Source organism: Zeugodacus cucurbitae, chromosome 2 (genome assembly GCF_028554725.1).
Source record: "Zeugodacus cucurbitae isolate PBARC_wt_2022May chromosome 2, idZeuCucr1.2, whole genome shotgun sequence".
NCBI classification, from domain to species: Eukaryota; Metazoa; Arthropoda; class Insecta; order Diptera; family Tephritidae; genus Zeugodacus; species Zeugodacus cucurbitae.
Window position 1 is genome coordinate 53,278,766 of NC_071667.1, and position 26,563 is coordinate 53,305,328.

Genomic DNA, 26,563 nt, shown 5'->3' on the forward strand with positions numbered 1-26,563 from the left:
GCGATAGAAGAACGAAATCTTTCTACAGTTTTCGGAAAATAATATGCCTAGAAAGTCTACAATGAAAGTTCACTACTTGCTAAAATAAAGCAAAAAAAAAAAAAACCCAAAGTAACAGCACACAACATTACATACATATTATCCTTATCGTTTACTTGGAGCAAACGTGTGCGTTGACCTCCAATTTAACACCAATGTATGTATGTATATAATTGCTGGTGCTATAAATTAAACACATAAACACACAGGCTTAAATGTATGTGCAAAAACAAAAAAATATATAAAAAAAATATAAAAAAAATATAAAAAAAATATAAAAAAAATATAAAAATTGCAAATAAACATGGAAAGATGCTTATACGCGGTGGCAAGCCAACTCCAAACGTCCACACATGACAAGTCACAGTGATATTTTTTCCACAATTACCAGATCGTATTTATTTAGGTTTGCCAGGTCGACTGGTCGACTGACTGACAGACTGGCTTTTGCGCCCACAGACCCACACAAACAACGCCTCTGCAGCTGGCTGGCTGGCTGATGAGGCCATGAGCTGAACACGCTTGGTCAGCCGGCAGTCAAATCAGCCAAGCGTCAAGTTCACTACCAGCCAACACAAGTTGTTATTTATGCGGACATACATACATACAAACATGCATACATATGTATATTTGTATGTGGAAGTGTGGAAGTGAGTGTGTTTACTTTTATAATGAGGCTCACACGGTTTATGACTGTTGTCTTATGCTGTTGTTGTTGCTCTAACATTTCCAGCAACTAGCTGGCTATCCAACGACCGGTCTTTCATAGCAACAATATGACAGGTTTTACAAAAACAAAAACAAAAAATAGTTTTCGAATTTTTCTCACAATTTTCTCATGTGCGTCGCTATGTTCGTTTTTATGCAAAACGCCAGAATTAGCGCAGTAACGCAAACGAATCCTTACACCTCAACCAGTCTCTGCCGCCTCTGCTGACTAAGCCTCAGCCTTTCGCGACACAAAACGTCATTAACTTTATAACGTGGACGCTCGCGCTCCACTTTGCTGTTGAAAAAATTTGCAAAAAGCAAGAGCAAAAATGTAAAAAATTCTTTCAGGCAACGCTTGTAGGCTGACGGACCTTTAAGCCACCTCTTCATGCCGCACTGTAAGTCGCGGCCACTTAGCCGCGTTGGCAACGAGACAACATGGCAACCGTCCGTCGGCTGCAGCATACTTCTTCAGACACACACGAGCACACACGAATGCTGGCTGCTTAAGCTTAATCCTGGGTGGTCTCTGCGTCGCTGTTCTGTTTCTTTTCTACCTTTCAATGGGTTTTAATACCACTTTTTGCCGTCCAGGTTTGCATAAAATGTCGTCTTTTTTCGCCAGCGTTAGTAACTCACAGCACCATCCAACGGCACTCGGCAACAAGGCATACAAATGCGTACACTCGTATTTTATAGCCCTGCCTAATGCTATACGCCATAGACGAGTGGTATGTAGGTGTGGAACACTTCTGGCTTGCCGTCTTTGTTCGTATAAGAAATTTGCAGTAAAAAATTGCACTTTTCAAGGCTATGAACGCAATGCAGTGAAAAAAATGCTCTAAATGCGACGCTATAGTGGCAGAAAGTGAATCTTCTAGCTTTTGTAGAAGCTATAGGTGATCAGTTAGTTAACTGGTATGGTGTTGGGTAATACTGCCCAACTACTACTACTACGGTAGTTGTCGAATAATAGAAGTTGAATATACAATGAGTTGAGAGTGTACACGGAGACCGTGGAGAGTCGATTCGGCGCCATTCGCAGCAACCCGGACTGACGTATGGTATGACTCGGCGCATTTTACGTCGAGATCTTAAATTGAATGCGTACAAAATACAGGTTGTGCCAGAACTGAAGCCGCTCGACCTTTCAAAGCGACATTGCTTCGCTCTGTGGGCTTTTAAAAAGTTCCAAGAAGATCCGACGTTTTCGAGCCAAATTCTGTTCAACGATGAGGGCCATTTCTGGCTCAATAGGTATGTAAACGAAGAGCCATTTACCATTTCATCCACAAAAAACGGTTTGATATCGTTTGTGTATTGGTGGAATAAGCGGCAACCGACTATTTAATGCCTGAAAGTGAAGCTCATGATATCGGCGAGATTCGATTTCATCAAGCTGGCACCACTTCTCAAACATCGCATCAATCAATGGAATTATTGAGAGAACACTTCGGTGAGCAGATAATTTCACGTATTGGGCCGGTCGATTGGCCACTAAGACCGTGTGATATCACTCCGTTAGACTTTTTCATGTGGGGATATGTAAAGTCTATGCTGACAATCCCGAAATGCTCGAACGAGTCATCGAAAATTGGACTCAACGGATGGATCATCTGAGACGTAGCCGCGGCTAACATTTGAAAGATATAAATTTAAAAAAATAACTGCCGAAGAATGGTCTTTCGAATGATAATAAACAGTCCCCATTAAATTTTTTTTTTTTTTTTTTTTTTTTAAGTAGAGAACTTCGAAATGGATCACCCTTTATTAATAACAAGCAATATTTATGGAGCATTTTCATATTTTAAACTGTCATTCGGCCGATTACAAATCACATCTATTGCCTTGATTTATTGAAAATGATTAAGACGGAGAAATATTTTTGGGGCAATGCAATAAAATGGCAGCGTCATGGATTTTTTTCGCAATAAATAAATAATATACTACGTATGTGTGTATGTATGTATGTATGTATGTCTGTATATAAAAAATATAGAATAGATGTAATCATTTAATGAAAAGTTGTAGGATTGCCACCTTATCAGCCAAACACTTGACTTGAAATCAGCGCCGATAAGACGTTGGAAACAATTTATTTTTAGACAAACAACAAGTGATTGGAACACCATTGAGTACAGCATGTAAGTGGGTGCGTACATCATACAATGAGAAAATGGAATAAACTCGTGTAATCGGCTACACGTTTGTAAACTTATAGTAAATATCTACATATGTATGTATGTACGCATGAGTTTACAATTTCCGTTACAACATTTACCGGATTCCGTTTAACGAAAGTGAGTTACACGTTTACCCAAATTACTCGATACCCTTAGGTCTATTTAAGGAATTTTGAAATATTTGAAATGTGTAAAATTTATTCAAATTACTTTACCTTTTAGTTTAGGGATCCTCAATTAGGTTCGGTCGCAGCAGACTTGTATACAAAAACAACAATACGCACTGTTCCGAACTACAAGATGCAAACTTTTGCACTTGTTTACCGTTATTGTAGCTATAACGGTTGTAGTTGGGATGCGTTGTTTTGCGTTTTTCTTTCTGCAAACGGCACTTGGCAGCTTAACGACGAATGTTAGCTACGGCTGAATGGTTGACTTACCAAACAGTGCGAGTGGGTAGAGCCCGGCTCGGCTCGATTGTTGTAGGAAACTTGTTACTACTTAAGGACTTAAGAAGATTTTCGAGGATTTATGCACGGATAAACTTTTTTAACAATGATGCTCTTCGCTGTGAGCGCTAGAAAAATAGCCGCTGAGCTGAAAGAGATAGAGAGAGAGCGAAGATAAATTAAAGCGATAAGTTAGAAAATAAATTAGAAAATTTAAAAAAATTAATTATATGAAATGAATGCAAAAGTGGTAACTCTTATTATTTTTAACTAGTGTTAAAAATAATATAATCAATACAGGAAATATGAATTCCATTCGAAAGCCTCGACCGTTTAGGAAAGACACTAATGATTGAAGACTAAATTTCATTAAAATATCTCAATTTAATATGTTATTCGATATGGTCAAAAGAGTCAGCCCCGAAGTGCTTCCATTAACTTCCTGTAACCTACTTTTCTACCCTACCGAAATTGAGCCAGCTTTTATCCAGCCAAGTTAGGTTAAGTTAGCGGAGATCTACCCCTTGACCTATCAAGCGCCTGAAAGACGCTGCAGAGAATCTCAGTTAGACAGATTTGATTGTACTTTGTGACACCCGGATACTCCTGACGAGGTGCTTTAACCTAAGTCTGGCCAATGCTGGACATTAAAGAAAGAAGTGCTTGGTTGATTGTTCTCCAGCATTTTGCGAGCTCACTCAAAGCCAGTATATCCAGTGGATCACGGACTACCCACACGCTTTCCCTTCGGCGCCAATGTTGCAAGGGTATCCTCTCTTGCAAGCTGATCCGGTTTGCAGTTTTCAACGATTCCGCGATGAACGGAATTACAAAGTATTTCGAAGCTACTAATAACGATGTTAAAAACTCCCTGACTAGCTTAGAGCGTACTACCATCGAATCCAAGGCTAGTATTGCCGCTCTGCTATCGGAGTGAATACAGACCTTTTTGAAGGATGCTGCACTTCGAAGCAGTTTGTCTACTGCTACCTTAGTGGCAGCAATCTGCGCCTGAAAGACGCTTCAATGGTCTGGCAGCCGAAAACTGGAGTTAACTGAGAGCTTCCGACAGAAGACTCCCCCTCTGGGAGACGGTACCGCGGTGCAGTGGTCAAGATCAGGAATACACGCTAAGTGACAGAGGATTAATTTGGATCGGTAAATTGTTGTAGGACCTCATATTCGGAATCTGTAGGCTAGAAAATATATTATCCAATTTCGAACAATTTTAAATGAAAGTAGGAACACATTACATCGACTATTGGTCCAATGTTCTTTTTTCTATATCTTTACTAAAAATGCAATTAAAATTGCTCTCTCATCAAAAGTAGGCATGGTTGTAGTTCGATTTCGTTTTTTAGGACCGTAACGAAATAATATGATATAACACCCTTTTGAAATAGCGTACTTTTTATATATATAATTAAAATCTGTATAAAAACCGTTATATGAAGAAAATTTATTAATATACTAAGTAAAACATATTGCGAGTAGCAATACTACCCAATAACAACACCATATTAAAAGTTAATAAAATTCAACTCAATAATATACACGAACCAAAAAAGAGTATGACGACAAAACCACAAAATGACAAATCGATTGACAGTTATATATCGAACAACAAACAAGTATACTTTGACTATCATTAACATAGTGACAAGACGCCACCACCACGACCACCACCATCCCTACGACACTTGGGACCGTGATAAACCGCAACGGCTGTGCGATACTGGTGTCAATAGACTTGTATGTATAATCCAGTGTACACGTTTGGTCAATACGAAATTCGCCGGAAAGCCACAGAAATATCGATAGCGGCACTAAAAGGGCAGGGGCGGCCCACGCGAACAGAACTAACGATGTCACTGACGCTTGAACGCACCAACGCGTTCTCCAATGTTTATGACGAAAGGCAATGAATGACTCGAAATAGACGTACTAACAATACTGTCGCTGCCACGCCCAAGTGCCGGCGGCGGACGGCGAGGATAACGACGACGTTGGTGTAGATGACGTTGCCGTCGCTGATGACTTGGACGCGGAAATATTTCACTCGAAGCGTTCAACGTTTGCATGTGAATGGTTGGAAATTACGGATGTGGCGTGAAGGTGCTTCAATCAAAATACATACGAAATGTATCAGTCGGTGTGTGTGTGGGTGAAATGTTGGAGTATAGAAATGGAAAGGACTTCAAGCGTATAAATATTATGCAAATATTGACGAGCGGATATTTTTGTATAGTTTCAATAGTTGCAATAGTGTTTAAGGGGGCAACAGTTATCGCATTTTATTTGCTGTACAGATAATTATAGAAATATATTTCCATAAATATTTATTTAAATATAAAATGGTTAAATGTGTTGATGATTGGAAATAATAATTAAATATGCGGTGAAAGTGAACTATAATTATTAAAGGAACGTGAGTTCAAAAAGTTAATTTAAAATTTATTTTTATCAGCATAAATTTGTTATAAGATCTAACAAAGAATCTAACAGGATTAGCAAGCTTTCCAGAGGCAAACGTGCCTAAAAACTCTGAATATATACCAATTTGAAGTAGTTCAATGAACTTCCGTGAAGGCAAAGCTTACCCGGTTGGTCGAAACATTCTTCTATATTAAAGCAACAATAAAATAAAATTAGATAATAAAAACAAAAATATATGAAATATAAATATAATATTGAAATTTTCTACTCCTACGAAGATATGACCTCCATTTCATTATGACCTCAGCCTTATTTAAGCAAAACTATTTATGAAGAAACACACGAAAAGATCCAGTAAGAAGGGAAAAAGAAAATACAAAACTAAAGAACACTAAAAATAAATAAGAATAAGCAATGAAATCATGCATAATAAAGGATATGAATATATAAGCATAAAGGATAACCAATAAACTATCTAAACATATGGAGCTGCCAAATGCTATGTGTGACTACACTTTGGGTCAAACACAATTTCAAGAGTGAACACTCGAAAGGACACAAGTGTAGCATTTCCAAACGTAGAAATGGGTCAAGCAAAAGAATTTCCGATAATTCATAGTTCTGTAGCACACCCTTTTATATAAACACATAGCACACATACTCGCAGATAACAGTATTCCCGTGAAGAGGCTAACGCCTACAATGAATGCTTGTGTGCACTTGGTGAGCCTACAAAATAAAATTAAATATGTAAATTAAGGAAATTTTCAATAAGCGTGTGAATGGGCCAGCATACAAACCAATCGCGCCCTCAAATGCACAAACACACACCGAACACTCACACTTAATCGCCGTACAAATAAAGTGCAGTAGTTGGCATGAGTGTGCCGCCTCAAGTGGCATAGTGCTGATTGAAATTGCAGGTTATGGAGAGTGCTGTTACGTTTCAGAAGCAGTTGTGCGAACTGACAGCAAGATGTTTAATGTCAAGTGGATTTTCAACTGCAAAAACAACAACAATGCAGACTTGCTACTGCATGCTGTGTTGCAGTCACATTTCACTTTAACGGTGTGGTCGCGGCTGCTGTGCCGTTGCATGCAACTTGTGTCACTCGAATTTCCTTTATCAGCAACTATCGATGTTGGCAGCGTACGTGCGGACTTGACGTTGCAAAAGCGATTTTCCTTTATCTTGACTGCTTACGTAAGGAGCTGCGACAGTGATTGCTGAGTGCGATGTTGCTGTCAATGCCAAGTGGCGAGTTTACGGAAGTTGTATTTTAAGGAATTTAACAGGTTGCAATTGACAGGAAAATTTTAAGAAAATGCAGCAAAGAAGAAGAAACAGAAAAAGAAAGTTCAGACAGATAGTATAAGAAATGTGGAGATGATTTTCGACTACCGTGTTCTAATTACTTGCTTACTGTTCTGAAAAACAAAGTATTTGTCATTACCAACCTTGGCATCATATTTTTTTTCTAATCCTATCTTAGAAATCGAACTAAACTTTCAATTAAATTTGTAAATGATTAAAGTGCAAAACATTTGTATTCACTTAGACATAAAATTTTGAGACTGTGTTGAAATTTCCAAATTCTTCAAATTTACGTTCATATATCCCCTTTTTAGGCACATTTTATTAAAAAATTTGTCATTATCAAAGTAACCAACTAAAAAGGCACGAGATTAGCGAAATGCAATATAAGCACTTTATTTGCAGGACTGTTGAGTAGCACTAACGGGCGATACGCAACTAATCCGACTGTTGAGTTACTGATAAACGGCGAAAAGTTAACGTGAAAGTCTCAATGTTAGCATTTTAATTAGACTGATGGATTTAAAGTGGACAACTGGTCGTCAAAGCAAAAGGGTGTTGAAAATAGACACGAACACACAAATCTACTAATATAGGGATGAACATTTCCACATACCAGTAAGCATTTACCACCAGTGGTTATTGACTGCTGTTTGCCCATTGATAAAAAATATGATAGCCCACTGGCTTATATAAAAAAAAACAAAAAAAAAACAGATTTAAGTAGTAGAGCGAGCACCGTCCGTTTGCTGACAAAACACAACACAAATGAGGCTACAATGCCATAAAAAGTTATAATAGTAAACACACAACACCACCTAATAACATCAACGTCACAAATAAGACAACAATAAAACGCCGCCATAATGAGGGAGCAAATGTGGTAAGTGGCTGTTGGCCTTTGTGTGGTTGCTACACATTACACATTAGAGCACTGCAGAAATTGTTGTAGTATAAAAACAAATGTAGAACTATGTTCTTTACTTTATAATTTCTCACTTTTTTTATTGCATTCAGAAATCTGTTTGTAGGTTAGGATACAATTCACCCATGAGAACTTGTCAGCTTAAATACTATGTTTTATAATAAAATTGATACGTAAAACCGTCAACATAATTTGATATCAGTGGGCGTGTCATCTTCTGTTTTTTACAACATGATTTTGATGCGTTACTAAAAAGTAATCAGCAGCGAAAGTTTTATTTTTATGTAATTATTTTGTACATATTATTTGTAAATCAGCTGTCTAAATCACACGGACAAAAAAGAAAAGAAAAACAAACGTAATATAATAAAATTCCCGTTTAGTAAGTAAGAAGTAGAGCAAAGTGCATAGATAACTAGTACAACACTATCTCATCAAGATCTTATCAGAAAACTTACGCCGCAGTTGTGATAAAATAAGCTAAAAATTGCATTATTAAAAGCAAATTATATAGAGCTCAGGCGCTCTGACCTCCTACGGGACCAGAACAAACGTTAATATGTGTGTTAAAAAGTAAAGTCAAAAAGAGCAAATAATACAGTTGCTATAAAAACATCATAAAATTTTTATGGCTTACCTTTATGAAATATGTCCGGTTCTTGAATTTTATCGTTTTTTAAACCGCTGAAATCACGAAGACAACACTTTATATGACAATTTTAAGTAAAGAATCTTAATACACTTGATATTAATGGGATAATTATGCAGTTTGCGTATAAAACTGTCGTAAATTGATTAATTCTTAAATACACAATTATAATAATATATTACTAGCAAATATGAGTGTACACTTTTAGCTTAGTAAATTATTTGTTTCATTAAACACTTTTTATTGTTTTCGCGGCTTTCGGTTATTCGAAAAAGTTGCACGTTGGTTATAAATTATAAATAGAGAATTTTGCAGATTTAGTAGCGCTTTGCACTATTTTCAAAATTAAAATATAACACAAAGCTGCAATGGTAATCGCATTTTTTTATTAGTGAAGAAGTGAAGTTTACAAGCTTAACAATGGCTCCACAACGCAGCTGTTGATACGTTCATCAAAAGCTTTTAATATGTTTTTTGCTAAACGATCTTAATAACTGCACTGATCACTTGACTCTTGTGAAGCGGTTCAAATAGGTTTTGCGAGAACACAATGAAATATGCGCTAAAATTCCACACGCGATAAGCCGCCTTATAGCAAAATGGGTCGGTCAAACTCAATGCTACGCATTAAATTCACTCTAATCAATGAATTTCATTTATGATTCACATCAAGTGTTTATGCATACATGTATTTGTTATTTGCTTTTAATTCACAACTACTGATTGATATTTTAGCATTACGATTTCGTAGCTTTGGCCTCAATAAAAATCATTTGTGCCGCACATAATTTTGCCACTGTCTTTATGGGCTTGTCGGCGCTGCTTCTGCTTATGTTAACGTCGACGCCGTTGCTATTGCTGTTGCAATTTTACTTTTGGCCAAGACAGAATAAACTTAACTTTTCTCTGCTTGTTCTCTTCCACTCTTCTTCGTTTTTAATGTCGGCGTTTTTTTATACACTAGGCCTTTATATTACAATTTTCGTATGCATTAACTTTTTAGCTTTTTCTTCTATGTTTTTTTATACCGCCAATACAATACACGTACGCACGCACATACACAGGCCTTTTCCAATTTTACTTTACGCAACATTTATTGCACCAGTTGCGAAAGTTGTTTCAAATCGAAGCGAATATTTTTTTATAATTAACACCGAGATTTGGGCATTTACCATATATTTTATAAGCAAATTTTCACAACGAATTTCCACGAGACCCGAAAACGACACTATTGACACTATCACTTCTGCTTCTCGTTAAAGAATAACCAGAATAACCGAAAAACTGAGAAACCGAGAAACCGAAAACGCAAAGCAGTCAATGAAAATCTGAAATGTCAAACGTCAAATTATTCATTTGCCTTTTCAACTTGCTTCGGTCAATTTGGCGATTAAAAATCGAGATAATTTAGAGATGTGTGTATTGTTAGAAGGCGTTGAAACAAAATATCTACAGCATTCCAACAAATAATTTTTATTAAACTTATTAATAGATAAAACTTAATATATATTTGAACAATAAATTACTTGTTTCATTTATGGTTTATATATCCTACAATACTTTACGTGAGCGTTGCTTTTAGCAAAGTCATACACCTCAATCATCTGTTAAATTTTTGCTGTGTTGATAAATTAACTAAAACATTGAAGAAGAAAAAGAGAAACATTTGAACGAGAGAAATACTTACGATCTGCATTGAACTTCAAATAAAATTACACAATTCATTTTGAGTAAAGCGTTTACATACTCAATCAAATTATTAAATAAAATTTCACTTGTATTACAATTTTCATATATTTGGTTTTTGCAATTTATACAATCAAGAGTAGCTATTAAAATCAAAGGAGCCCTCCTTCAGGTACCACTGCAAACGAAAATCAGCTGTTCGATTTTGTAAACTGTGACATACATATATGCCCACAGATTCCTTTACTGCCGCGGTTTTTTGCAAGGATGTTGGTATTTCCACAAAGATGTCTGAAACTACTAAAACTACAACTGAGATACGGCACTCCAAGGGGTGTACGCTACATACAAAGTGGAACAGGTGACTGTCCATCGGTGGAAGTGAAATTTTCAAATGGGTAAACCAGCTGATACATTTTCAAACACGTTTTAGTTAACGTAATATGCGAAATATTCCTTTTTCAGACGCAACATGACTATGAGTTCCGGAAAATATGCACGGTTTGCTAATGGAACCTCTGTTTGTCAAATGGGAGACACAGCCGTAATGGTAACGGCGGTAGCCAAACCAAAACAAGCGCCCGGTGCAAGTTTCATGCCGCTCGTTGTGGATTATCGCTTAAAGAGCGCTGCATCTGGACGCATACCAATGAATTTCATGCGTCGCGAACTGGGTCCTTCAGAAAAGGAGATACTCTCAGCACGTCTCATAGATCGCTCATTGCGACCACTTTTTCCTGCAGATTTCCGCACGGAGACACAACTTGTGTGCAATATGCTATCAATGGATTCAGTGTATTCACCTGATGTATTAGCCATAAATTCCGCTTCAGTAGCTTTAAGTCTAAGTGACATACCTTGGAACGGGCCAATTGGCGCAGTGCGGTAAGTAATGCCAGTGCGTAAAATAAAATATCAGGAATTATATAATAATAATTCATTAGTGTGGGACTCTGTGACGGAGAAGTAATAATCAACCCCACAAGGCGTGAACTCCAAACATCACAACTCGACTTGGTGGTGTCTGCAACAAAACAAAATCTAGTGGTCATGTTAGAAGGTAAAGGCAACGTTGTGTTAATGCAAGATCTGCTCAAAGCAATAAAGCAAGGCACACGGGAGGCGCAATCCATTATTAATGAAATTGAACGTTTGCAAAAAGTGTATGGTAGGAAAAAGCGTGCCGTTGAAGCACCTGTTGTTGTGGACGCCGAAATCTCTGAGGCTGTGAAGAGCATGAGTGAAATGCGTTTGCGTGAGATCTTCCAGGACGCAACGCATGACAAAATATCGCGTGATAACGCGGTGAACGAAGTGCGCACAAACGTCATAGACAAAGTGTGGTCCTCCTACCCCGACACCGAACCTGCGCTAATTGCCGAAGAATTCAATAAAGTTTGCAAAAGTATTTTCAGAAATCTGATATTTGAGGAGAACAAGCGCTGTGATGGACGCGACTACGATAGTTTACGAAACATAAGTTGTCAGGTGCGGAGTAATTCAGCTATACTTGTAGTTTATCCCAATTCACATCTACTCTATTACAGGTGGACCTTTACAAGCCGCTGCATGGTTCAGCGCTATTTCAACGCGGGCAGACACAAGTATTTTGCACTGTTGCGTTAGATTCACACGAGAGTGCCATGAAGTTAGATGCTGTGGCGGCGTTAGATAGGTTTGCTTTGAGTTTATAACAAACAACTAAATTTTAACGCGCTTTTAATTTTAGTGGACTGAAAGCCAAAAATTTCATGTTGCACTACGAGTTCCCGCCATATGCCACCGGTGAAGTGGGGCGCATTGGCCCCATCGGGCGTCGCGAGCTTGGACATGGCTCGTTGGCAGAGCGTGGGCTTGTGCCTACGTTACCGCATAATTATCCATTCACTGTGCGTCTCACCTCTGAGGTGTTGGAGTCAAACGGTTCAAGTTCCATGGCATCGGTTTGCGGTGGTTCAATGGCACTAATGGATGCCGGTGTGCCCGTAACTGCGCCAGCTGCCGGTGTTGCAATTGGGCTGGTTACGAAATACGAGAATAACGACACTAAACACATGTCCGATTATCGCATTTTAACCGACATTTTGGGCATTGAGGACTACATGGGCGACATGGATATGAAGGTGGCGGGCACGCGAAAAGGTTTCACCGCCATACAGGCGGATCTGAAAATACCCGGCATACCACTGAAAGTTGTAATGGAGTCTTTGCAGAAAGCGACTGATGCCAAAGCGCGTATACTAGATATTATGGGCGAAGTCATAAGGGAGCATCGGTAAAATGAGTGTTTTGTTTTTGTTGCAAATTTTGCAACTTAAAGTATCTTTAATTTGCAGCAAGTACCCCAAGGAGTGTTGGCCCGTGACTGAACGCATCACTATCGAACCGCACCAGCGCGGTCAACTTATCGGCCCCGGTGGCATTAACCTCAAACGCATCTACCTCGAAACGGGGGCAACACTCACTGCGGAGGACGAGACAAGCTACACCATTTTTGCGCCCTCGCAAGCGGCTATGGACGAGGCGAAGGAGCAAGTAGATGCGTTGCTTGTGAAAGAACGCATACCGGACTTGGAGTTCGGCGGCATTTATGCGGCGAAAATCACAGAAATACGCGACACTGGCGTCATGGTGATACTGTATCCCAGCATGCCGCCAGCGCTGCTGCACAACTCACAGTTGGACCAAAGAAAGGTGTGTTTAATGTTTATCAAATTGCTAACGGTTGTGTGTTAATGTTGATTTACTTGCAGATTGCACATCCATCCGCCTTGGGTTTGGAAGTTGGTCAGGAAATACAGGTTAAGTATTTCGGACGTGACCCAGTGTCTGGCTTCATGCGTTTGTCACGCAAGGTGCTGCAAGGCGCCGCATCAAGCATACCGCGTAGTCACAATAAAACAACGGAGGAGACGTAGTGAACCGTTATATTTGTTTACAATATATTTTGGAACTGTACGCCGGTGCTGCCACTTAAAGAAAACGTAACAGCTTTTGTACATATAATATATTTTAAAAATTGAAGTTATAAACTTTATTATAAACATCGACCACACGCAAATGTATGAATGTATATGACACAGCTGAGAGAAATAAGTAAATGTACAATATAAATTAATAGCATAAAATAGTTAAATAAAATAAAAAATATAGTTGATAAGCTTGTAAAAATACATTGTTGGCAAATTGACTAACAGCACTTAAGAGACTAATAGAAGATTGCGTTAAATAAATGCTTTAGCAAAGCAAATATGAGATTTGAAACAACATTGTACAGCAGATTGAGACAATTTAATTGCACACAATCGCGTGCTGAGTGTGCAAATGCAGAAGACGAGATGGGCGTGAGTGCTAATCAAATGATGACGCGATAGTACGAATCGGAAATGGTGTACAAGGCAACTATGGATGCCTTATCGCCCGTTAGATAATCGATAATTTCATCTGTTATTTCGGTAATATACCGTTTGAACTTGGGAAACCTGTGCGCGAAAAAAAAATTTTATTAGATTTTATAAAAAAAATTCAGAAATTAAAAGTGACGACTAACCGCTCTATCACATAATTAATTTCAACTTCAGTCTCCTTTTCGTCGGCTTCGCGTGGATTTACTGCACCAACTATGGCATTAACGGTGACTGGCGGCAGCTCCACCACCAGCACAATGACGCTCTCCTTCTTCATGAACTGCGACAGCGTGATGGACATCTGCTGTGTAACCTGCGAAGCGCAGAAATTTATATAGTTAAATTGAAATGCACACTGTTTGTGTAGCACGCACCTGATTCTCGTAGCGGCGCCGCAGGTTGGAAGTCAGCTTGTCGTGCACCACAAACCTCACCTGCACATTGGGCCACTGACTGGGATTGTAGCTACTCTTTATGCTCGCGCTCGAGGCGGATGTGCACAAACCGCTATCGCCGCGTCCGAAATTGCCACCGCCGCCACTACTGCCACCACCACCGCCGCTACTGTAACTGGTATTACCACCGGCGCTACTATTCGATATCTGACTGACGTAGTCGATTGCGTTCGCATTGCCCAATTCGGTGCGCAATTTGCGTATGAAGTCGACGAGTTCGGCGCGCGTTACGTGGCGTTCCTGAAAACGATCGCGCTCCCACGAGCGTATGCGCAACGCGCCATTCTCCGCCACCAATATAATATGCAAAGCGCCCAATTTGGCGAGATCTTGCGCTTCATCGCCAGCGCCAGTGGCGGACTCCACCACGTAGCAGCGTATGTTGGCGGACCATAGCAGACGCATAATGTCGGTGACATATTTGAGTGGCGGTCGCGTGCCATTCACGCACACCGCCACATCTATGGCGCGGCAATCTTTCATGTAATCGACATCCATGGCGCCCACCAGTTTGTCCAGCCAGAAGGAGAGACCAGCGCCGCTTACGACGCGGCCGGGTATGTTCTGGTTGAAACCTTGCGCCTGCTTCTGGAACTCATTGAGCAGCGTGTCGTAGCGTTCGCCCATAGCCAAGACTGTGGAATGGGTGCTGCGATTGGGTTTGAGATCGGCGATCAGTTGCCATACCACGCCGCCGCTGCTGGCGCGATCGTAACTGATGGGCAGACCGGCGAATATGTGTATTGGACACTAGAAAGAGCAGAATCACTGTATTACTGTTATGCTTCACTAAGGCTTATGAGCACTCACCGTGACGCCAAGACTGTGCGCTATGCCCACAACTGTCTCCAACTCTCTGAGCGCAGTCTTTGCCAGCGATGCGGCTTCGCCTTTGCCACGTATCAGCGATTTCAGCGACGAATCGTCGACGCTGCTGCGTGTGCCGCTCATGAGGAAATTCGCGAGCAGCAAGTCAATAAGCGCCGTGGCAGAGGAACGCGATTTCTCCATAATAACAGTGACGCCCGAATGGAATTGAAATTTCGAAATGCGACCCTCGATGAAATCGGCGATATTCGCAAATAACTCCGTGTACGAGGACTTTGGCACATTACAGTAGAGCAGAATGGCGCGCAGCAGTTGTGTGTGATTCATACGCACGCGCATATTCTTCTCACGCAGTCGCGGTATCTCGTTCGTAATCTCGAAAGCAAGCGCCAGCAGTTCGGCATCCACGAGCGGACTACTCGCATATGGCGTGATTATATCGAAGGCACATTCGTAGCTCTGTTTCGGATGAAAATTGAATACTTTCTCCTCGCGGTAGACGCGATCCACGCAGTAACGGCGCATCATATTCACACCGTTCATGGTTATGTGACGCGCGAATTCGGTGCGCAAATCACTGGGCAGCACCACCACACAGCCGGAGTGTGTCATGAGACGCACAGGGTTGTTCCACGGGTTGGTGCGTTTCGACAGCGGTGCTAGTAGCGGCGTGTCCACCTCGATGCCGCCATGTTTGCGAAACAAAGCAACCACCTTGGCCTTGACAAATTCAAACATCGGATTCAACGATACGAAGCCGTCCAGCGAGATGGGCGCATTCCAGGATTTCATATTGCGACTGCTGCCGAAGTGGTAGGTGTACTCGAGCAGCTCATCGCTTTGCTGTTGCAGGCAGCGTGCCACCAGATGTTTGTAGGCTTTACTCTGCGGATTCGCCAGCGCATGACGTAGCATTTCTTGCAATTCGTTCGCTTCAAGTTGCGCTGGCGGCACCAAATCTGAGGAGAGCAACTCCTCGGCGGTGGGACGTTGCGCCGGATCGTGATTTAGCAGACAGCGTAAAATCTGAAAATAACAATTAATTATTACAAAATCTAACTGTTAATTACTCGAGACTTGCCTTCACAGTTTTCTCATAACGGTTATCGCTTAGCATATTATCTGGTATAACAATGGCGGCGGTGCGCAGTGAGACTATCGTTTGTACACGCTCCATGCCGGTGTCGAATGGTGGACGCGACATTTCGAAAAGTATTATGCCCAATGTATACATATCGACCTTCTGACTGTATGTAGACTTGGAGGCGTTGCCAGTCAACTCGGGCGCCACATAAAGCGTGGTGCCCACCTTGCCCGTACCAGTGCCATCCTCTATGGAGGCAACATGCGTTGTATGCTGATTCGTTTGCTCATCTATAAATTATAACGGTATTTTAACTAACTTGTTAATGATTATTGGTAGCGCGTATACATACGTTGACTTTGTAACGCCAGGAAACTGGTTGTCGCTAAACCGAAATCACCGATTTTGATCTGATCATGTGAATCCAAAAATATATTAACGGGCTTCAAGTCACGATGTATAATGCCTTGTTGATGTATGTGTGATAAACCTTCAGCAATTTCACGAAATAGACGCCACAGCCGATCCGTATCTTCGTACAGATTATCATCAATAGCAGTTCTATAAGAAAAATTTCATATTTCATATTTTTGCTTTCCATTCTTCGTACACCAAAAAAAGTCACCTCACCTCAGTGTGCACTTTTCGCAAAACTCCATTTGTATGTACATAACTTGCATCGGTTTGGGTGAGTACCCTTTCGAAGTGTGTCGTGTTGGTTCCTCCTCCTCCTCGTCATCGTCGTCATCATCATCGTAATTGACAATTTCGCCATTTGAGTCCACGAACTCAATGCCATCGGAGTCGGAATCATCTGCATTTGGTCTAAGCAATAAAAATTCAAATATAAACACATATCTATGTCGTCCATTGAGCGCTTTTCATACTTACACGCAACCGCTCCACATGCTGGACGAGCTTTCATCATCCAATTTTACGGGCAAACCATGTTGTGGAGATTTTGGTGGTTTATAGCTGACATCATTGCTTGCAGACATCTCATCGCCCAAGAGTTTTTCCTGCAATTCATAAAAATTAAGTTTTATTATACAAAAATACTTCATTTTGAAGCATTGCCTCACCATTTCCGCTTCATCCGCCTCGGTTATGCTTTCGATCCAACTATTGAAATAACGTACAACATTCTCGTGATTCAAACGTGAGAGCAATTCCACCTCACGTGTCATTTTCTTATAGAGTTGGCGACTACGCGCTGACAGTGGTATGCGTTTTAGCGCATACTGACGGTTATCCAATATATTGCGTACCTGGAAATGATATTTTTTTATAATTACTCTCTTGGTTCTTAATACCACGCGCTCACCTTTAGCACATCACCAAAAGCGCCTTTGCCCAAGTAAGTGAGCACTTCGAACTCATTGCGTAGTCTGGATTGGCTCATGGGCATTAAAGGCATGGCGAACAATGACACCGGCAGTTGTTGTTGTTGGCGCTCATGACGACCCTGTGGCTGTTTATTATTTTGCAACGCTGCACCAGGTGTACCACCAGAAATACGCCGTTGTGTTTTCTGCGTCAAAGCAAGCGCGAGTTGCGCATTTGCTCTATCTTCCTGACTGAGCAACGATGAATGTAGAAAAGGATGGTCAAGCAGTTCTGAAGCGGAGAGCGTACGATCTGAATTGCACTTGTCGATAAAATCACGCATCTCATACGTGTGCGATGACATTAAACTCTCGATGAGCGTGCCGAAAGCGGGCAGATCACCTTGCACTGAACGCTGACCTATACCACCCACAAGTTCCAATAAATTGGGCACCAAAGAGAAATCGCCGCAACGCAATGTGCCCGTATTGTCCATAAATACTGTGCTGTCCATGAGATGACTGTGCGAGACACCTTTGTTGTGTAGGAAAACGAGCGCGTCAAGCACACCACGTGCAACCATACGCACACCGTCGATACACCATCCCAGACTGGACGATATGTTCAACAAACTGGTGCCGAGCAAAAAATCTTGCACTAAATACACTATGAGACCTTCCTTCCGTTTTATACACAACACACATTCGTACTGTATGAGATTTTTATGGTGTAACTGTGAAAGTGTCGCTACTTGTTTCTCGATGGAGGCTACAACGTCATCGACACGATGATTGCCATTGCATTTGGGCTCTGTTGCCAGCCAATAGCAGTGTCCGCCATTGCCACATTTTTGTTCTAATTGCGCATACTTTATAGTCCACTCTGTCACATAGAGTAGTTGTCCACTGTCCAAATCTATGCCGGTATAAGCAACACAGCCTTTCTGTGAGTGACCTTTAATTGTGTGGAAAGCGTTGAATGAATGCAAAACTCATATTACAAATATGTATTATTATTACATGATATCAGCATTTGTTTATCACTTACCTAAACAACAACCCCTTTGTACTTGTCGTCCCACTTTATGGAAATAAAGCTTTTCACTGCTGCGATGTTCCAAGCATTTGTTAGGGTAAAAGTGACCGCGATAATATGGCGATGAATTCTCGGAACTCTCCGACGAGCTAGCGTGATAATTTGATTCGCTCATGCTACGACGTGGCTCACCACGTCGTTTCGCTTCGGTTTTGAACATCTCTTTACGTCGCTCAACCTCCTCGATCAATGTTTGACGCTCTAATTTTTCTTTACGTTTCTGTTTATCAAGGCGTTCTTGTTCACGCTTCTGATTTTCCTGCAACATTTGATCGTAGAAGGAACCGCGTGGTGGCTTATTGTATTTAAGCAGAAAAGATTGCACTGTTTGCGCCAACTCATATATCATCACTTCGCCACGCAGCTCTTCTGATTGCTGTTGTAATTTTTGCAATAACTCGTCTACCAGCTGATCGGAAAGCCCTTTCGACTCTTCTATTAGTATCTTGGGTGCGCTGATTTATGTGAATAACTGTTAAACCGGCATTTTAATTGTCATTACATAAAAACTTACATTTTTGGATATTTAGACGGACAGATAATATGTAGTTTGGTGCGCGCGTATGCTTCCGTATGTCCATTGGAAGAATCGCGCAGTGGCGTTAGTGATATGCGTATTTCGGTTGGTTTCCATTGCGCGGCCGGCGTATCTGTGTCACAGCTGGGACGTAACACCTCAACATCATTAGCAAAAATCGCCTATAATTTAATATTCTTGAATAAATATGTTGAAATAGTATTGGTATATTGCAATTTCTTCGAACCTTTATCACTTCTAATTCATGTATTTGACGCTCACGAAATGACTCCTTCACCACCGGTGTCGCCATGTCGTGACGTTTATCACTTATATTCAGGGTTTTTGAGTTAAACAAGTCAAATCGCTATTTTCACAAACTGTTGTTTCAGTTCTTAGTGTATACTGTATATTTCTGCACATCACTTGTCTTGATTTAGCTTAAATATTAAACCTCGTTTTTTATTTATAACTTAATTTTATCCTAGTGTGGTTTGCGGAAATATGTTTTTACGTTTTGCAATTCCCTCCAGAAAATAGTGATGAAACAGCTGTTGGTTTGTTATCGTGTAAATAATTTATCGTTATATGCTCATCTTCAGTTTCTGATGGGAAGTTTTGTTATTGTTTGTTTACTTCTGTGCTCCAATCAGTTGTTGCATACTAGTCCAATTCGCACAGGTTAAGTTTTAGCAATTTGCCGGTTGCTAGGAATGGACGAATTTATCGAGCTAGCGAACGATAAATAATAAACGATATTTGATTTTTAAGGTTTTTTTTCATTCACGTGTAATCCTGTAGTTTGAATGTTTGTTGTAATCTCTTAAAACTTGTACTTAAATTAATAAAAAATAACCTATAGTTAATTTGATTTATTTGTATATTTGAATTTTATATTTAATAAATTTTTTTATTTATTTAATATCTCTTTCTCTCAACGTCCTATGCTTATCTACAATTCTCTTGTTGTTTTTACGATTATTGGATTATTTTTTACGATTATCCAACTTGCTGAAATGGTCATCTAACGTTAGGCCCGCAACGTGCGGATTCGACATGGTCGGACCGAAAAGAGAGGGGTGTTAGATGAGTTGGATTCGTTTTGCATGCAAAGTATTGACTGGTATCATGCATTGACTCATTGAATGCAGGATATATTATGTATGTCGCGGTTCAGTCTGGATAAGTAGAAGTTTAACCTGCTACAGTATCCAGAAAGAAAGTTGCGCTGGTGGTTCTGCTCTTTTACAGTTAGCATAATGGCCTCGTTGTGAAGGTTTGCTTCCAGACACATCAAGAAGCATCCTGTGACTGTACGGAGTGCGGTATTCTAGCACTGCATCCAGGCGACCATAACGGTACTACGTAATTGAGGACCGGCCGGCCAATTGCCTTGTAAGTGATCCTTGGTCTTTGTTCTCTCCCCATTGCTACCGACTAGCGACTTTAGGATCTTTTTGCAGCTGGTCATTATCACGGTCGTAAGTGGAGTGAAGGAGTGCAGACTGTCGAAGGTAACGCCCAACATTTTGGGGTTATTCACAGTCGGTGTTGGAGTATCGTCGACGAGAATGTTAAGCTTTAGTCTGTACCACGAAATAATACGGATAATTGCCGACCGCTTAAGTAGTTAATGGTCCATCTTTTCAGCCCTAGAAAAGGTGTGGCTTGTTCGAAGTCTTCCAGTAGCGTTGTAAGGTTGACCGTGTCAAAAACCTTTGACAGGTCCAATGTTACCAGGAAGGTTTTCTTATAGGGTGGTTTCTGATAAAGGCCATGAACTATTCGAACGTTTATGACGCTAAGTGGTGTGGTGGAGCTGTCTATTTTACGGAAATCGTATTGATGTTCCGGTAGGTATGTGAAGGAGGGGTTTAACGAGACCTTAAGCGTTTTCACTGCAAGAGAGTTATCGGGCGATAAGATTCCCCTTGGTTGGCGGGTTTCCCAGATTTCAGTAGTGGGACCACTCTTTCGATTTTTCACATTTCGGGTATTTTAAGAGCGGTCAGAGATAAGTTGAGTACCTTGGTAAGATGTTCTACTCACGTTGAACCTACTGGGGGGTTTTAACATCAGATTGTTAATTCCGTCTGTGCCAATCAATGGCTTTAGAGAACTTGGCTTTCCTAATGATATCTTGAGCAGTGCTTTGGAATTTCGTGCAACCTTGACAATTTTCTTCGTGACAGTTGTTGCTTCTCATCACTAGTTGGCACCGATTTAAAATACTAAGTGCAGCTGAATCCTTTTCTATTTTCTATCTACAGTGCTGAGTAACTTCCTCTCTCTGTATTATCACCAGCATGAATTGACTACTTTCAGAGCTCAAGACTTCCTTCCATTCCTCACGACATGATCCATTTGGTTCTGGGTCTTTTCATTGCTAAACTAATTCAAAGGTGTCATAGACCCCTATGGTTTATTACTCGAAAAAAGCTGAAAGCATCTCGGTTATGTAGACTCGGCGAACTAAACGAATTTTTGGACCACGTCCCGCATTCTTCGCAAAAAGTGCAGTTGCACTTCCGTCTAGATCTTCTTTCTTTCCTATAAACTTATAAAAATCAACTATTCTTCGTTTGTAGCTTACATAGAAATAATTGTGAATAACTTGTCTTTACACAAAAAAAAAGAATAAAGAACACCTTCTTTAGTTCTCTATTTATATTTTATATCGCACAATTTTGGAAAAACCTTCAAAAACTCTTCCATTTGAAAACTAATTTCGGAAAATCTTTATACTTACTAAAAAAATCTAAATTGCTTTTTAGTTCTTTAAACCTTTACAAAACAATTTTTCGCACAAAATTAAGAACAATTTCCGCTCGTTCTGCCAACATAAACAGTTAGGGATTATATAACAGCGCTTCAAAGAAAAACGAAGATGTCACGTAGACAGCGTGTTGTCGTAGTCGTGGATGAGGATGTACGTGGAGGCGATCCCGAAGAGTTTCGCAACATTTTGGATCTCTCCATGTCCATACCGTCACCTGCGCTCAAAGGCTTCAAGTCAGCCATTTACGCCAAATGGGCGACGCATGCGCACACACAACCGCTACGTTTCGACTGTGTGGGCACAACACGCAACGCATTCGTACGCGCCGAATATGCCATGCTCATGGACGAACTATTTCTAAACAGATCCAGTTGTTGCTTGCTGCAATTCTTTCCGCTACGCGAATGCCAAATATCATTTCTATGCAATTTACTTGTCTCCGAGGTGGACAAGCGCATGATGGTGCTGCAGGCCAAGTTACTGAGGATCAAGGTGAGTCGGTCTCGTGTGGTTGTCACATTGAATGTTGGCAAAATGCTGTGTTACTTTCATAACCCTCTCACAGGTTGAATATTTTGATCTACGCAAATATGATGTTATCAATTTCCTCGGCTCCAGCCACCCACGTTCCACAACGAAGAATCAACGCAATTCGCGTCCACATAATTTATTCGGTAATACCTTGGATTTATTGCGTTGGCTGCAAACCCGCTATCTGCAGCTCTTCGGCAAAGGTCAAGGCACTGAAAATTTGGATTTGGAGTTCACTTTCAGTGACTCACAGACTCGTGTTCACACCGTGCGCTTATCTATAATGCACGTCTTCCTCTGTCACATGGATAGCGATACGAAGACCTGTCTGCGTAATTGTTTCGAGAACATACGTAGCGCAAAGCGGGGTCGAAAGAGTATTATGCTTACGGATTGCCTTCGAGAAATATTGGGACCAAAAGCGAATTGGTTTACCTGGTTCGTATTCCATGTGCCGATAGCGAAAGGGCGCGGTATTATCATTGATGATCAACTGAATTTAGCCAGCTCTGCTTATGCCGGTATCAATGCAAAAGAGTCTTCAGATGTAAGTAAAAGCTGATATTTTGCTATGCATTTATGTTTAATCGCTGTAATGCGTTTCAATTATTTATTTGCAGGTCAGAGCGCCAGACGATTTCGATTTAAGCAGCTTGCTCTCCTTCTTAAACGTTTCAAATGATAGTCAGCTGACCGTCAATTCGCAATTGGGCGCGTCTGTATTAAGTATGGCACAAAATACACCAACATTTATTGCAGCTAATTCGTCCCGCTCGATATCCAATAGATTAGTGAACAAGCATAATCAGACGTATAACTTGAATACCTGGTATACGAAAATGGATCAGCTGGTGCCGGCGGTGCTCAAACACATACACAGCCTGTACGAGTATAAATATCGTGAAAATATACAAAAAATCTGTAGCGAACTCAAGAACATGTTAAGCTTCAGCTCACTCCGTCCAGCGAATAGTATTTGTTGCATGAGTCGGAAAGGTGAGCGCTCGGAGTCATTGGATAAGCTCGAAAAGAATTATCACATGATCATAAGGGAGTTCATACGTTTGGCTAAAGAGATTGAGAATTCACCGGATAGCGCGATCTTGCGCGTCTATCTTGATGCTAAGAAGAAGGAAATCAAAGATTATGCGACGAATTGCAAATTGCGCCATCTCGAGACATGCCAGAATTGTCTAATCGAAACGATTAAAGGCGAAAGAAATATGCTGACCAAAACGGGCACTAATCTTGAGTTTATAAGATATCCAGCCTTCAAGACGACCATTTCGGGCAATGCATAGTAAGTGGCTGTAAATAACAGTATTAACGGTACTCTGAAATTTGTTAGCCAACAAATGTAACTGTATTTTGACAATAACTTTCTGTGCGCCCTCTTGAGCTAAGGCAGATATTTACAAAGTACAGTTAATTTTTTATATTTTTCAGTAAAGTTTTTTTAAATCTATGGTTGGCTCGGAATGAGCCTGGAGTTCAAAAAGTAAGAATAAAAAACTGCAAAATCTAAACATTGCTCTTTAAATATGTCTTGTAAGTTTCACTGGGTTCCAGGAGATATGAAAAGAAGAATTTCTATAAACGAGAATTTCGTGTGAGAAAGTACTTCGAGTAAAGAAGACCCCTTGCCGATTTGACTTTTAAAAAAGTCGTACCAGTTTTCTAAACCCCTTTAGCAACGTTTCTCAATATTGGTTCATAGACTCAGATATTATTCTATTTTTCTTTAGTCTTTTTCTTATCGGTCGACTTGGACAGTTTACCTTCTTCTATCCTTATTTTAGTATCTGTCTACCAATACCTCTTTAAAAATGAAGTACCTAGCGGAATTCCTTAAAAGATGGCGGTTTAAGAGAGCTAGAATTCGTATGGTTCGTATATATAAATAAAAATTATAAAATAAAATTCCGGTTAGGGAGGAAGATCGAATTCACGGGTTCCCTATACATAACGGGGTTTCTGGGCTCAGACTGTCACAGTAAGAGAGAGTTCTTTCGAATAACTCAATCAAATATGACTGAGAGAAACTGAAGGCGTGCTAAACTCGCACTCAGGAAGGAGCCATCTAGCGGAAATTGAAGTTCGCCCCAAATTCCTGCAGTTGGGGATTTTACATTAACAAGAGTCTGTCTGTATCGTATGTATGTAACGTATCTTCGACGAATTACAACACGTGACAGTTTTTATGTTTTTAAAAACCAAATAAAAATTTAACTTTTCAAGAAAAGCGATAAATTTTTGGAAAAAAAAAAACAATAATAAAACATTTCGGCAAAAACAAATCAGACAATAAAATAAAACCTACGCAAAATTATACGAAATCAATAGTTTTTATGATCGCAATTTTATGTTGAATTTAACGAAAACATCCATGGATAGAAAGACATCTGTGGAGTGGCTCGATGGGAGCATAACACCGAAATTCTCCCAGAAGCGTTTGCAAGCGGCGCGCAGTCTACGTAGAATGATGAACAGCGATCTGCTTGGTCAGAGCAGCGGCGTACATGATGAGCAACCAAAAACTTCGTCACAGAACTCACAGAGTGAGGACGCGCAAAGCAAACGACGTGTACACTTCGACTTTGTCGGCAACGGCACGGATCCGCGCACGCGTAATGAAATGTTCGCGTTGACACAGGAGCTACTGGAGAATCGTAAAAACTGTTGCCTACAACGCTTCTGCAATAAACGGTTGTGTCCGCTCTTCTTTCTACACCAGCTGGTGGTGCGCAATGTCGAGCGCCGCTTACAGCTGATGCAGTGCAAGCTCACCAATATCCACTTGTGTTACTATGATTTGCGTCAGCATCCGATCACCGGTCACTTCTTTCATTTGTTGCGAAGTGACATGAGTTTCAGCACTACGCATCAACTGTTCAAGTGGCTGGACTCACAGTATCGTCGTCTCTTCGGTGTGGGTCAATGGCATGAGATAATCGAGGTCATGTATGAGTTCGAAGATCAACGCTATATGATCCATAAAGTCAACCTGGTTATAATGCATTTGTATCTGCACAAATTGGATGTGAATTCCAAGCGGAGTCTGTGTCGTCTATTGCGCACTCCGTCACCGCCGATTAAGCGTACCCCTTTGAAACGTGGTGTTGCCGATGAGCGGAGCATGCTGATCAATGACTGCATTAGTGCGCATTTCGCTGGTGGTGAGCCGTGGTGGATACTCTTTGACGTCTCGCTGGATAGAGGTCAGATCACAGGCGATATGTTAAAGTTGGCACACAGCGCCTACATGGGCATGAAGGAGGAGCTCAAGAAGCTAAATAATGTGAATAATGATTCGAGTGACGCGAGCGATCGTTTGAAAGGTGGCACCGTGCCGAATAACCCTTTGGACACAAAAAAATCGCCACAGACACGCTCAGCACTGCAGCGCAAACTCTATGCGTGGACCGAACGTTTCGAGAAGAGCTTCGAGCGTATTTATAGGGCTTTGCAACAGTATTATGATTGTAAGTACGCCGAGGGCGTGGCACAGTTGTGTCATAATGTTTGCCAGAAGTCAAATCAAACAGATCGCAAAGAATTGCTGGGCGAGAACAAGCAGCCACAGTCCAGCATGCAATATTACTTCAATCGTTACAAATTGGCGCAAGTCTCGCTGGAGAATCTATTGCGCGAGTTGGAGTTTTGTGAATACAAAAATAACTTGGTACCGTATTTGCGGCGCAAGGCCAAAGAGCTCAACGAAAATGCCGCTAAATATAAGGTCTTGAAATTGAAAGTGTGCAAGACACAACTGGCCGACGCCATAAAGGACGAAATACTGGCTGTACGTAATAATTAAAGTGAGGGGGGGATTGCTACTGAAAACATAAATTTGAAACAAAAAAAAAACATTCGAACTGGCTAAGCTGAAGGGAAAAAATTATAAGAATGCAAAAAATCTAATGGAACCATATTTTAAAAATTTGAATAATTTTTTTTACAATTTACTAGGACACGTAATACATTGGTAGCTGCAGAGCGCCGTATTTTAGTATTCAAGAAAGCTACCAAAGTGAGATCCTCCAAAATTACTTATTAATCAACTTCAAAACTACTTGTATTATTTTTACATCGATGAGAGTGAAAGTATCAATCCTTTAGATTCAATAGTCTACATAATATCGTATACA

At 40.5% G+C, this 26,563-nt stretch overlaps 4 protein-coding genes across 8 annotated transcripts in view; 2 read left to right on the top strand and 2 right to left on the bottom strand.

Annotated features, from left to right (window-relative positions):
• The window catches only part of LOC105213541 (G protein-coupled receptor kinase 2), a 188,478-nt gene extending 178,476 nt beyond the window's left edge, over positions 1-10,002 (bottom strand). For 2 of the 5 annotated variants that reach the window (XM_054225461.1, XM_054225462.1), the window contains exons 1-2: positions 8,696-10,002; positions 3,149-3,530 (exon numbers count right to left, since the gene is read on the bottom strand). The gene's annotated coding sequence lies outside the window, so the exon portion shown is untranslated. The remainder of the gene's footprint in view (positions 1-3,148; positions 3,531-8,695) is intronic. The other 3 variants (XM_054225463.1, XM_054225464.1, XM_054225465.1) reach the window with 2 other exon arrangements.
• A 344-nt stretch (positions 10,003-10,346) lies between these two features.
• Positions 10,347-13,448, top strand: LOC105213537 (polyribonucleotide nucleotidyltransferase 1, mitochondrial). The gene is made up of 8 exons (XM_011186428.3): positions 10,347-10,565; positions 10,631-10,791; positions 10,859-11,278; positions 11,338-11,881; positions 11,941-12,068; positions 12,123-12,668; positions 12,730-13,087; positions 13,147-13,448. Exons 2-8 carry the CDS (start codon positions 10,661-10,663, stop codon positions 13,309-13,311), a joined length of 2,292 nt encoding a protein of 763 aa, XP_011184730.1. The 5' UTR covers positions 10,347-10,565; positions 10,631-10,660; the 3' UTR covers positions 13,312-13,448.
• LOC105213538 (eIF-2-alpha kinase GCN2) lies at positions 13,402-19,696 on the bottom strand. The gene is made up of 13 exons (XM_011186430.3): positions 19,353-19,696; positions 19,103-19,287; positions 18,541-19,043; positions 17,492-18,447; positions 17,250-17,435; positions 17,059-17,186; positions 16,798-16,992; positions 16,520-16,728; positions 16,165-16,457; positions 15,066-16,109; positions 14,175-15,005; positions 13,944-14,113; positions 13,402-13,875 (listed from the first exon to the last, which is right to left on the bottom strand). The coding sequence occupies exons 1-13, from the start codon at positions 19,416-19,418 to the stop codon at positions 13,749-13,751; spliced, it is 4,893 nt and encodes a 1,630-aa protein (XP_011184732.2). The 5' UTR covers positions 19,419-19,696; the 3' UTR covers positions 13,402-13,748.
• A 2,073-nt stretch (positions 19,697-21,769) lies between these two features.
• Positions 21,770-23,941, top strand: LOC105213539 (uncharacterized). Its single transcript, XM_011186432.3, has 3 exons — positions 21,770-22,376; positions 22,450-22,962; positions 23,036-23,941. Exons 1-3 carry the CDS (start codon positions 21,993-21,995, stop codon positions 23,714-23,716), a joined length of 1,578 nt encoding a protein of 525 aa, XP_011184734.1. The 5' UTR covers positions 21,770-21,992; the 3' UTR covers positions 23,717-23,941.
• Positions 23,942-26,563: the final 2,622 nt, after the last annotated feature.

Excerpts from the sequence above, each read along its gene's own strand:
- LOC105213537 (XM_011186428.3), top strand. The coding sequence starts at position 10,661 with ATGTTGGTATTTCCACAAAGATGTCTGAAACTACTAAAACTACAACTG. Across the intron at positions 11,279-11,337 it reads GGGCCAATTGGCGCAGTGCG|TGTGGGACTCTGTGACGGAG; the intron begins GTAAGTAATGCC and ends ATAATTCATTAG. Across the intron at positions 12,069-12,122 it reads GCTGTGGCGGCGTTAGATAG|TGGACTGAAAGCCAAAAATT; the intron begins GTTTGCTTTGAG and ends TTTTAATTTTAG.
- LOC105213539 (XM_011186432.3), top strand. The coding sequence starts at position 21,993 with ATGTCACGTAGACAGCGTGTTGTCGTAGTCGTGGATGAGGATGTACGT. Across the intron at positions 22,377-22,449 it reads CCAAGTTACTGAGGATCAAG|GTTGAATATTTTGATCTACG; the intron begins GTGAGTCGGTCT and ends ACCCTCTCACAG. Across the intron at positions 22,963-23,035 it reads ATGCAAAAGAGTCTTCAGAT|GTCAGAGCGCCAGACGATTT; the intron begins GTAAGTAAAAGC and ends ATTTATTTGCAG.
- LOC105213538 (XM_011186430.3), bottom strand. The coding sequence starts at position 19,418 with ATGGCGACACCGGTGGTGAAGGAGTCATTTCGTGAGCGTCAAATACAT. Across the intron at positions 16,729-16,797 it reads TGCGAAAAGTGCACACTGAG|AACTGCTATTGATGATAATC; the intron begins GTGAGGTGACTT and ends TTTTTCTTATAG. Across the intron at positions 13,876-13,943 it reads ATTAATTATGTGATAGAGCG|GTTTCCCAAGTTCAAACGGT; the intron begins GTTAGTCGTCAC and ends TTTCGCGCACAG.